The 12,742-nt window shown below is 40.3% G+C and overlaps 1 protein-coding gene across 1 annotated transcript in view; it reads right to left on the bottom strand.

The window, feature by feature from the left end:
• LHFPL3 (LHFPL tetraspan subfamily member 3) overlaps positions 1-12,742 on the bottom strand; it is a 596,059-nt gene that overhangs the window by 150,930 nt on the left and 432,387 nt on the right. The window contains exon 2 of the mRNA XM_040260783.1: positions 11,592-11,828. Coding sequence (XP_040116717.1) covers positions 11,592-11,828 — 237 coding nt within the window. The remainder of the gene's footprint in view (positions 1-11,591; positions 11,829-12,742) is intronic.

The following is a 12,742-nucleotide window of genomic DNA, read 5'->3' as shown; positions in this document are numbered from 1 at the left end:
AAGCCGCGGGTATGAGAATGGGATTGGACTTCAGAAATATAACCTAATACATGTAACACTACCTGTTCTCCCCAAAGAGACAGAGGGCAGACCCCGCCCCACTTATTCTGGAACTCCTTGTGTCTATCATGAGGCTTAGCATATACAAGGAGAGGAAGAAATGTTTGATGAGTTGACCGCCCTGGTTTCTCCCATCACTCAGCACACAGCAACTGCACAGCCACATTTTTGTGGCTGTTGAAATAAGGCCTAAAGAGGTGCACTTGTGCCACAGTGGCAGAGTTACAGTACATTGTTCTAATATGCCATTCTTTGATTCTTTAAAGATACATGTGAAGGAAAAACTGCTTCATGTACAGAAAACATGTTAGGAGGCGACACTGTTTACAAATTTTTTTCATGTAATTGATTCAATAAAAATAGTGTTTTAAATTTATTAAGCATTTACTATTTCCTGAGAACTACAATACTGGAGATATGAGATAAATAAGATATAGTTTTTATTTTCAAGAAACTTAGAGTAAAAAATGTTATTTGCAGGGCTTTTGTGAGAGGTGGTCATATTCTGTGAAGCACTGTGTAGCCCACCAGACTCCTCTGTCCATGGGGATTCTCCAGGCAAGAATACTGGAGTGGGTTGCCATGCCCTCCTCCAGGGGATCTTCCCAACCCAGGGATCGAACCCAGGTCTCCCACATTGCAGGTGGATTCTTTACCACCCAAGCCACCAGAGAAGCCCTGAAGCACTAACAAAGAACTCCTATTTCTGCAAGTAATCCCAACATTTATTTATCTCAAGAGTATTTGCTTGGAACTCTGTCCTTACCTTCCTTGCTGCTACTGCTGCTAAGTTGCTTCAGTCGTGTCTGACTCTGTGCGACTCCATAGACGGCAGCCCACCAGGCTCCGCCATCCCTGGGATTCTCCAGGCAAGAAGACTGGAGTGGGTTGCCATTGCCTTCTCCAATGCATGAAAGTGAAAAGTGAAAGTGAAGTCGCTCGGTCGTATCTGACTCTTAGCGACCCCATGGACTGCAGCCTTCCAGGCTCCTCCATCCATGGGATTCTCTAGGCAAGAGTACTGGAGCGGGGTACCATTGCCTTCCTTACCAGATATTAAAAACAACACTCTTTCTCCTTTGGCAGGGCCAAGTGAAGTATCAGTTTACACTTAGGGGCAAGTGAAGTGACAGGTTACATTGTCAGTGTGTTCTCTGACTGCGCAATTGAATATCAGTGAGCATGTGGCAAGAATGTAAACGTCATTTGCCAAAAAAGTTTCATGTACACTAAAAAATGAAGTCTGAGTAAGGACGCTGAGGCCCAAGGAGATTTAACTAGAATTAAAGTTAAGAACACTAACATTTCATTTGGTACCTATTCTTTTCCAGGTAGGAAACCTGAAGAGAACTAGAGACTTCAGCGTGAATAAGAGAAAAAACTAGAGGGGTTCATTGTTAGGAAACTAACTAGATAAATAGGAAGAAACTTACTTGAGCATATTTATGGGGGAAAAAAATTTTCAGAGGTATATTTGTGGCCTAGAAACTTAAATGTGTAGATGAGAAGACAAGAAATAAGAGATTTTTCCCTGAAATAAAGTTTACTTTAATGACTGAGTCTGTATTACATGTAAAAAACAGCAAATTTAGGACGAGATAATGGATCTTAATTAATTTATTGGATCATTAATTTCAAAGAGTGAGGAGCCTACTGATGCAATCTAGAGTACAGAGATCTGAAATTAGACTCAATCTTAATAAAATAAATTAAAAAATAATTGGCCACAGATCAGTAGCTTAGAAGTAAGTAAACATAATAAAAAAACTTGGGTGGCCCCTCAAACTTGGGAGGTGGGGTTATGATATCCCCTAAATTTTCAGCTCTCATGATGATACTGTTAAAACGGGGAAGAAGGGGTAGGGAGAAGCAGGTAACTTGTAACCTAACTGCAGGATAAAGTTTTGCTGGAATGTTGAGAGTTTACTGGTAGGGCTAAGTGTCAGATTTCATGTTTTTGTTGTATACAATTTCTTTTTCATTTTTCATTCCCTTCTTCTTCCTTTCTTTCAGCTGCTTTGATATTTACCTAGAGATTCTTTCTCAGGGACAGAAAAGATCTGTCCTGATTTCAGGGACTGAAAAGATCACTGAAATGTCAAAATTGTTTTGGATATTGGAGTAAAGTGGAGCATGTGTGACAGCCATTCAAAGTCAGCCCTGCCTTTGCCCTCAGATTCTTAAACCACTTCAGACTGGCAGTCTAATCAGGAAGGGCTGAGAGGAAGACACTTACTCTGAGGGCATCATTTCAGGTTGGGTACCCATCTAAGGGAGCGCTTCCTCTTCAAGCACACCATGGTACACTCATGATCTGAATGTGTATTTGTTGGTTGGACTAGAGTCAGTCTCACAACAACATCTCAGATGTTGTCAAAGTTACCTTGAGGCATAGAGGGTCAACTGAAGGCGACAATCTCTAGCAACACATCCACGAGCAACTGCAAAGTTCTCTTCCTTCTCCCATACTTTTGGATGTCCTCTTCCTCCCCCTCCCCAGTGTGTCCTCTGCCCTGGCACCTAGGGTGGACAGTGGACAGCACTGACTACATGGGTGCCTGCAGATGCCCAGCAAGACATGGAGTATCATGCTGCTGGGTGAATGTGTAACTTTAACCGTTACAGACACAATAACTGTTTCCACATAAATCAAGAGTCTGAAATGGAAGAGGGGTTAGCTATAAATATTACAAGGATGTGGGCTTCCCTGATGGCTCAGATTGTAAAGAATCTGCCTGCAATGCAGGAGATGTGAGTTCAATCCCTGGGTCAGGAAGATCCCCTGGAGAAGGAAATGGCAACCACTTCAGTATTCTTGCCTGCAGAATCCCATGGACAGAGGAGTCTGGTGGGCTACAGTCCATGGGCTTGCAAAGAGTCTGACATGACTGAGTGACTAGCACTTTACTTTTACTTTAAACATTACAAGGAGGCATGTTTCAACTTAATAGAAATAAAAACTTTCCATGGTTCAGTTCAGTTCAGTTCAGTTCAGTCACTCAGTCGTGTCCGACTCTTTGCGACCCCATGAATCGCAGCACGCCAGGCCTCCCTGTCCATCACCAATTCCCGGAGTTCACTCAGACTCATGTCCATCGAGTCTGTAATGCCATCCAGCCATCTCATCCTCTGTCATCCCCTCCTCCTGCCCCCAATCTCTCCCAGCATCAGAGTCTTTTCCAATTAGTCAACTCTTCGCATGAAGTGTCCAAACTACTGGAGCTTCAGCTTTAGCATCATTCCTTCCAAAGAAATCCCAGGGCTGATCTCCTTCAGAATGGACTGGTTGGATCTCCTTGCAGTCCAAGGGACCCTCAAGAGTCTTCTCCAACACCACAGTTTAAACGCATCAATTTTTCAGTGCTCAGCCTTCTTCACAGTCCAACTCTCACATCCATACATGACCACAGGAAAAAGCATAGCCTTGACTAGGCGGACCTTAGTCGGCAAAGTAATGTCTCTGCTTTTGAATATACTATCTAGGTTGCTCATAACTTTTCTTCCAAGGAGTAAGCGTCTTTTAATTTCATGACTGCAAACACCATCTGCAGTGATTTTGGAGCCCCCCAAAATAAAGTCTGACACTGTTTCTACTGTTTCCCCATCTATTTCCCATGAAGTGATGGGACCAGATGCCATGATCTTCGTTTTCTGAATGTTGAGCTTTAAGCCAACTTTTTCACTCTCCTCTTTCACTTTCATCAAGAGGCTTTTTAGTTCCTCTTCACTTTCTGCCATAAAGGTGGTGTCATCTACATATCTGAGGTTATTGATATTTCTCCTGGCAATCTTGATTCTGGCTTGTGTTTCTTCCAGTCCAGCATTTCTCATGATGTACTCTGCATATAAGTTAAATAAGCAGGGTGACAATATACAGCCTTGACGTACTCCTCTTCCTATTTGGAACCAGAAAGGCAATGCCAAAGAATGCTCAAACTACCACACAATTGCACTCATCTCACATGCTAGTAAAGTAATGCTCAAAATTCTCCAAGCCAGACATCAGCAATACGTGAACCGTGAACTCTCTGATGTTCAAGCTGGTTTTAGAAAAGGCAGAGGAATCAGAGACAAATTGCCAACATCAGCTGGATCATGGAAAAAGCAAGAGAGTTCCAGAAAAACATCTATTTCTGCTTTATTGACTATGACAAACCTTTGACTGTGTGGATCACAATAAACTGTAGAAAATTCTGAAGGAGATGGGAATACCAGACCACCTAACCTGCCTCTTGAGAAATCTGTATGCAGGTCAGGAAGCAACAGTTAGAACTGGACATGGAACAACAGACTGGTTCCAAGGTTAAGATCTGGGTAACATTGGAATGACCATCTCAGGAGCTAGAGATGAATTCATTAATTCACTCATTCAGTACATAATTATTGTATACTTACAAATGCCATGCATTATTCTAGGCACTAAGGATACAGTAGAGAACAAGAGAGAAAAATCCTTGCCCCTGTGGAGCTTTTCTGGGGAGACAATTAACAACAACAGCAGCAACAACAAAAGCAGCAGAATATCCAGTGGGCTGGATAACATACATGTGTCAGAAAACATTTTAGAGAGGTTGGCCAGGGAACAGTCAGCCCACTGAGAGGGTGATATTTGGGTAAGACATGAAAGATATGAGGGAGCGAGCTTTGAGGTTTTGAGGAAGAACATTTCAGGCAGAGGGGACAGCAAATGTAAAGACCCTGAGATGGGACTACCCCTGGAGTGTCTGAGAAACAGCAAGAAAGTCAGTGAGTCTGGAGCAGAGGAAACAAGGAGAAAAAGCTCAGAGGAGGTCAGAGTGGCCAGGATGGAGGCAGATCTGCCTGGTCTTGTACGCCCTGGGAACGGATTCTAGCTTTCACTCCAAGCGCATCATCCAGTCACTGGAGGGCCCTGAGCTGAGGAACAGCATGACCCAGCTACCCTTCTTCAACAGGATCGCACTGGTTCTGCTCTGCTAAGACTTGCCCTGCACCAGGGTAGCAGCAGTGATGGGACAGAGAAGGGTGAGGATTCTGGGTGTCTTTTGATACAACTGAGCAACTAAATGACCACAGCAAGTTAATGTAAGGATCGACAACTGACTATGAAATCGAGCAGTTAGGATACCAGGGGCGATCTTCATATGATAGGGTCCGTCTAGTGCTGGGGGAGAAAATGTGAAGTGAGCTTATGAAAGAGTGAGAAGCTTCATGTATATAAAACCATTCTGTGAGCACCGAGGTCTGTTTCAACTCTCAGATGGATTTGAGTCCTTCTGAAAAAGTGTCAGGATATATGCTATTTTTTCAATGTAAACTCTGAGATATTTTAGTGACCACAAGGACTTCATTCAATACAAATCCCAAGGGGAAACACAATTCACTACGGCCTTGCTAAAATTTTAATTCAAAGTACTGGAAGGTTTCCTGATTTTATCTCACTAGGTTTTTATAAAGTTACAGAGTCAAGCAAGAGGATGAGTTTTAAAGCAAGGCTATTCCCTATTCTCAAGTGTATTAAGCTTTTGATTGAATACCATTATCTAAAAGCTACCAAATGAAAACAAGACTAAACTCTTACTTGTACAGGGCTGACTAGTCAGTGGAAAGCAACAGAATCAGCATGCACTAAGAATTGATTACATCATGTTATGTAGTAGAACTTGAAATTCTGAGTAAAATGATTTGTGTTTGAGTCCTGAATCCATTCCTTCCTAGCTGTGAAAATTTACACAAAATATTTAACTTTTACAAGCCTCAGGTTCTGACATGCAAAACTAGGATGACAGTAACTATCTCACAGGATTATTCCGAAGATCAAATAAGATGTCATTTGGAGGAAATGATTAGCAATAAGTAAAGCCTGTATCAACATTACTGATTATAAATTGCTTCTATACCCATGTTTTTGTCAGATTCTCCCAACTCTATAGAGGAGGCAGAGCTGGGTGTTATTGTTTTCATTTTAAAGAAAGTGAAGCAGAGGCTCTGAGATGTTAAGACACTTATTCAAAGGCACATGACTAGTAAGTGCCAAAGCTGGGACCAGAAACAGCGTTTGTGTCTGTGGTTTGGGCCTCTGTTCACTGTTAAGGCATCCGCATGGAATCCAGTGGGACAAGGAGCCTCCTGCATGGGACTGTTTCTAAAGCTGGCTCATTCTCCTCTTGGTGGTGTGAATGAGTGGGGCCGTGGGGAGGTACATGGCTAAGGAAGAAACACTGAGGCATCCTCGACCTCCTTCCTTTTGAACTTTCTTTCCCTTCTAGTCTCCCCTGTATTGCTAACACATCCCTAAAGAGGCCTTTAAGGACGGCCTTTAAGGACATCCTTAAAGGACTGTTCTGAAGGGGTCCCTTGAATTGGAATATTTTACAGCTGGAAGAAACCTCAGATGCCACTTAGGCAAGCCTGCATTTTATGGACAAGGAAGCTGAATTCTGGGACTATTAAGATATGAACACAGGGCCCCTCAGGTTACTCACGCCAGCTCTTAGCAGTGAGCATTCTATCCACAGACCACAGTGCCACCCACAATGAGGTCGTGGCATGGCACGGTACCTTCAGACAAAATTCTGAAGTGTTTCTCAATTAGTTATTTACATAAAATGAATTTATTGTAACTCCCCCTATTATAGCATTAAAAAGAGCTTAAAGCACTTAATAAATGGTAGCTGAAGTCATCTCTTGATGAATAACGTTTTCTCATTTGCAGTTAAAGTACTAGAAGACAAAGTGACTTTAAAACTGCTTGAGAGGCCCCAATTATCTGATAAGCAGTTCCAAAGACCATAAAAACAAATGCAGAAACAGACCTCTTTATGAGTGGTGTCTGATAAGGAAAGAGATATCTGTGGCAAAGGAGCTCTGGAAAATGTAATTATTTATCCTTTCACAATTAATGAAAGAAACTGAAAATGAAGCTTTCATTTAAAATCCTTTTTATCTGGATGAAACTTTAATTTTACATAATTAAATTGACTTCACAGTTCAGTGTGTTAAAATATGCAATTAAGCAGCATATCGAGGTTAAATGGCTAGTGTTGTTGGCTCATTTAGAAATCACACTGTCCAACTCCCAAACAAGAATGAACACCTGCCTGTCTGCATCTATCCCTAGAGCCAGGGACAGCACACAGCCAGCAGGGCTGGCTCCTCAGATTCAGGGGACACAGCTATGTTTTCTTGCATATGCTAACTCTTGTATACAGTGAGCTGGTTATTTAAAGTTTTCACTCCTTTTGTTTTTCAGTGGAAGCTTTTGTGGGGCATATAAAAATATTCCAGGAGTCTGACTGCCACAGATAATTAACTTTATCTCTTACAGAAGTTCCCTCTAAGATAACACTTGCATTGTCAAAGCTGTTGCTTTTGGTTTGGTGAAAGAACATCACAACTCCTTCATTCAAATTTTGCCACTTCACAATTTATGACAAATTTCAGCTTAGAGCTCTTTCAAATTATGTTTGCATTCTTTGAAAAGGAGGGTCTTATGAAATGCTGTGAGAGGTGTGGTATGGGGACATGGAAATGGGATCGGGGTGAGGTCACTGGAAATCCATCTTAAGAGGCAGAGGTGGACGTGTTCATCTGGGCACCTCTCCGTCTTTTCTCTTTGAAAAGCACCTTCGTGAAGATTAATTCATGATTCTGGAGCATGCAGGTCAACAATCAGAACTGAGTTTCCTTCCCTTCTCTGCTATAGTCTGTAACAGTGATTCTTGTTTTGACCACTGGGGTGGCTGTTGGGAAGGACTCATAGATCTAAGTGGTATCTTATTATACTGAACCCATTTGGTGGCTTCTCTAGATATACAGGGCAGGCGCGTTCTTAAATTAATTATAAAAAACAAATGAAGAAAAATGATAAGGCCTTTCAGGACAAACTTCTTTGAATTAGGGGGCATATGCCACAGTTGCAGGTTTATTCTTCCTATAACGGTCCCACTACTTGCTATAGGGTGTAGTTTGTTATGATGATTGGCAGGTCATAAAACTCGAAGACTGTAAAAAGTATTACAGTGCGTGTGGTGATATAACCTATTCATGAATGTACAAAGGTTTCTTCTTCTGAGCCAAAGCTTCAATTACGGTACTGTCTGCTTCCATGATGCTAGAAGGTATCATGTAGTTTATAAAATCTCCTAAAATTCCATGAGCTAGATCTGCCTCTTGTTTTACTGCATTGCCTTGGAACCCAAAGGAGGCCTTAGCTATCAAAGGACATAATGTTAGTTTTATCAGAAAAAAAATTTATCATAAGAAACAGTTTCAATAAGGGAGAACTTATATTAACATAGCCATGCAAATTGTAAAAGCCCCTATTTGTATATAACCAACTTCATAATTACAAATTATTTTTATAGATCCTCATGGAAGTGAAATCTAACAGAAGGTAACATCAAGGTATTTGGTTTTGGTTACTGCTTGCACTTCAAAGTCATTAAACTAAAAAAAACAAAACAAAACAAAACAAAGCCATTAAACTACTTAGTGAAACTATGTCTATACACAAACATACAAACAAACCACTGATAGGCTTTCTCTCAAACAACCTAAGTTTTTGCAAGTTTTAACACTGAACAAGTGTTTGAACAATAACAATAAAGGCTACTTTGTACAACTGTAAATCTATCATTTCTCAGAAACATTCAGGTGTCATACATTTTATACAAGGCTTAGAAACCTTGCTCTGACTTTAAACAGACCTTATTGTTTAAGAAATGCCTGGGTAATAGAACTGTTGACACATTCTCAGAGTTCTAGGAAAAGGAATTGCAACTGTGAAATAAAAATGCAGTATAATTGAAATATTTTATCAGTATGGCCTGATGTTCTCTGCTGCTTTACTAGATCTATCTGACATGATATCGATGAACTGCTACAGATTTTAGTTCTTCAGAATCAGATGGAAGAAACTATGGTCCACATCCATATATGATACATCCAAATGCAGAAGATCAACACGAAAAACTATATACAGATAGTCCCTAAACCTTATATTGGTTTATTTTAATCTTCTTTCCCATTAAAGCTTTTACTAAGGCGTTTCCAACATATTGAGTTGAAAATAATACTTTCTTTAATAAAGACCTAGATGGAAGGGATCAGACATCCACATTTAACTGAATCAACTGGAAGGAAAGATTCATCTTAAAAACTGTTTATTATTATTTTATAATCCTGTTCCTTCCTGAGGAATGAATTCAGGAATTGTCAGATTCTCATAATATGAGATTATGAGTTAGAATTCTCCGTAGTCAAGTGAAAACTTTCCTGGTTTTGCTATTTTTTTCTTCTTGTTATATGTGGTCAAAGAGTACCTGGAAAGTTAAAGGTTCTTAACGTAACTTTGATTTGTACAGTGAATAAATAGCATTCTGGGTGGTGGTCAGAAACAAGCATTTGCAGAACAAAGTAGTATTTTTTAAAATTCATTCTCTAGGGAAAGTTATTCTAATATTAAGTTATCTTTACCATGAAATTTGAAGTGAAGTTAACAGGACAAAGACCCATGTACAAACAACAAGTCCCAAAGACAATAGCCAAGGGCACCAAATTAATGAGTACATGTGAAAGCACTTTAAATCTGCAACTTGCTTTATTAGTGTAATTACCATCTTCACATGGTCCTTTTTATGTAGAATAGGCAACTTTGAGAGGGAAGTAGTTGTGTTTTTAGGAAGTTCAGCACTATTCCCTTACGAAAGGATTATTTTTGTGTTTAGAATATTTTTGATAGAACTGAGTAAACCATTATGTTTTCTGTCTATAAATGAGGGAGATAAAGGGCTCATGGGTGACTGCTGCTCTCCTGGACCTCTCTATTTATCTCTCTATAGTTCATGGTTTACCAGCATAAAGAGCGATGCTCTAAGCATAAAGCTTACTATACTGTCATTACACTTGACATTCATGTAGGTGCTAACGTGTGCTCATATTTGAGGCAGTAAAGAGTTTTTAAGTAAACACTACTCGAAACAAACTGAATTTCATAATTCAAGGATGGATTTAGTTCTTAATTAGGGAAAAAAGCTAGAAGGCTGCACCACTTAATTGAAGGTGGCTCCAAAGTATTAAAGATAATATAAAGATAAAATAGTTTAAGGAAACTAAGGCTTTAACAAAACAGAGACAGTAAAATTCTATTCCAAGAAATTGGTTTAGAAATCTGGAAAGAAAAGTAAAAGATTCACCTTGAATAATGACTTGTTACCTCTTACTGGGATACTATAATATTCATATATCATCCACTAGTCAATGTCCTATTTTCTATCCAGTTTGTGTGTTGTGTGTGTGTGTTTTAGAAGACATTTTCTCTTTGAAAAGAAATTTGAGGACTTTGATTACCCAGATAACACATTTAAAATTCAGCTAATTAAGCAAATACTTAAATAGCTTACTCTAACTATTTGGGGGTATCTCTACCTCTTTTAGAGAGACTGAGTCTAAATTCAAATATAGTGAGTAGCTGAGTAAAGATGCTTATAGATGATTTTCAAAGATTCCCCAGGCATTTATTTCACTTACTGTTTAGCCAAGTAGAGAATACTCTCCTCTCTCTATATACATATATATATATATGCTGCTGCTGCTGCTGCTGCTGCCGCTAAGTTGCTTCAGTCGTGTCCGACTCTGTGTGACCCCAGAGATGGCAGCCCACCAGGCTCCCCCGTCCCTGGGAATCTCCAGGCAAGAACACTGAAGTGGGTTGCCATTTCCTTCTCCAATGCATGAAAATGAAAAATGAAAGTGAAGTTGTTCAGTCGTGTCCGACTCCTAGTGACCCCATGGAGTACAGCCCACCAGGCTCCTCCGTCCATGGGATTTTCCAGGCAAGAGTACTGGAGTAGGTTGCCATTGCCTTCTCCGATATATATATATAGTATCATAGCCATGAACTCAGAGAGGGAAGGAAAAAGAAACTGGAAAAAGTATTGAAATATAATGGACTCAGAGAGCCTCAGAAAGGTAAATGCAAAAATACACTATTTTAATTGTGCGAATATCTTGAGTTATGCTTGAGAAAGTCTAAACTAGACACCATGAGAAGATGCAGCATCTGCTTGTGCCAAACTCCCAAATCATCCTTTCTCCAACCCTCCACCTCCTTGGTAAACCCTAAGGTTGTATTGTATAGCAGAAGGAATTACATTCAATATCCTGTGATAAACCATAATGGAAAAGAATATGAAAAAGAATGTACACTTTGATGTACAGTAGTTATAAATCAACTATATTTCAATAAAATCGTTTTAAAAACATGCACAGTGGATAAATATCAAGGTCCTACTGTATAGCACAGGGAACCATATTCAGTATTTTATAGTAAACCATAGTGGAAAGGGACACGAAGAAGAATGTAGATACATTGTCTAACTGAATTACTTTGCTGTACAGCAGAAATTAAAATAACATCGTAAATCAACTATACTTCAATTTTTTTTTTTAAAAGCAGCAAATTAGACCAAGAGGGTATGCTACCAGATGGGAAAGGATGGAGAATGCCATGTTTTGTGCTTTGGGGTAAGAGTTCCCCAAAGCAATCTTACCTTTGTTTTCTGCCTTCAGTTCCTCTGCCATCAAGCTGTCTTGTCGGTTACCAAGCACGAATGCCAGAAACGAGAGGATGAGGGCATCCAAAATCCCAATGATAGCCAGGATGTAGGCCCAGCGGACTGAACAAGCCCCAAGAGTGTACTTGTCTGTCTTTTCTCCACACATCCGTTTTACTTCATCTGAATCCCAGCCATCAGGGAAAATCATACAGCCAAGCACAAGGCAGGCAGCTTAGAGAGAAGAAAAAAGAGAAAAAGACTTAACATAAATTTCATTTTAGCAAATATTGCCACTGTGTGTCAAATCGTTGTCCAAATTCTTGATGTGAAGAACAGCATGTCTTACTGCTGTCCAACCCTGAGTGGTTCCCCCCCACCCCACCAGTTAACTTCAAAGCAGCCCATCACTCTGCAATGAAAGAGGCTCTGGGAACACTCTTTACGGTAGGATGGAACATTAAAAGAGAGGCCAAGGTAGGTTGATCAATAAGAAGAAAACTAAAAAAAAAAAAATAGTCGAACTGTGGCGTGCATTTGTGAGAAGGCTTCCACTGCAAATAGGCCCACAAGCAATCCTAACACTGCTGCTGCTAAGTTGCTTCAGTCGTGTCTGACTCTGTGCGACCCCATAGATGGCAGCCCGTCAGGCTCCATTGTCCCTGGGATTCTCCAGGCAAGAACACTGGAGTGGGTTGCCATTTCCTTCTCCAATGCATGAAAGTGAAAAGTGAAAGGGAAGTCGCTCAGTCGTGTCCGACTCTTAGCAACCCCATGGACTGCAGCCCACCAGGCTCCTCCGTCCATGGGATCTTCCAGGCAAGAGTGCTGGAGTGGGGTGCCAGTGCCTTCTCCCAATCCTAACACTGCAAGATGACAATTCAATTCTGGCTTTTAAGAACTATGACAGCAGTCAGATAAGGGATTAGGTGTGGGATAACATGGAGATACAAGAGCATATATTGACTCTGAGTCACAGTAAAAAATAGTTTCATATCGTGACAACACACACTATGAAGTTTCTTGAAACTATACTTACCACATGCAATGCACTCTGATATTTTCTATTCTGTTCTCTGTTCTATTTCATTTTTTAAAAGATTGAAAATCATGGCAACACAGTGTGGCACTGCAGAACTTTTATATAA

The sequence above is a fragment of the Oryx dammah genome, unplaced genomic scaffold, assembly GCF_014754425.2.
Source record: "Oryx dammah isolate SB20612 unplaced genomic scaffold, SCBI_Odam_1.1 HiC_scaffold_18, whole genome shotgun sequence".
Taxonomy (NCBI): domain Eukaryota; kingdom Metazoa; phylum Chordata; class Mammalia; order Artiodactyla; family Bovidae; genus Oryx; species Oryx dammah.
The sequence above is the reverse complement of the archived record's forward strand: the minus strand, read 5'-3'. Positions and strand labels throughout refer to the sequence as shown.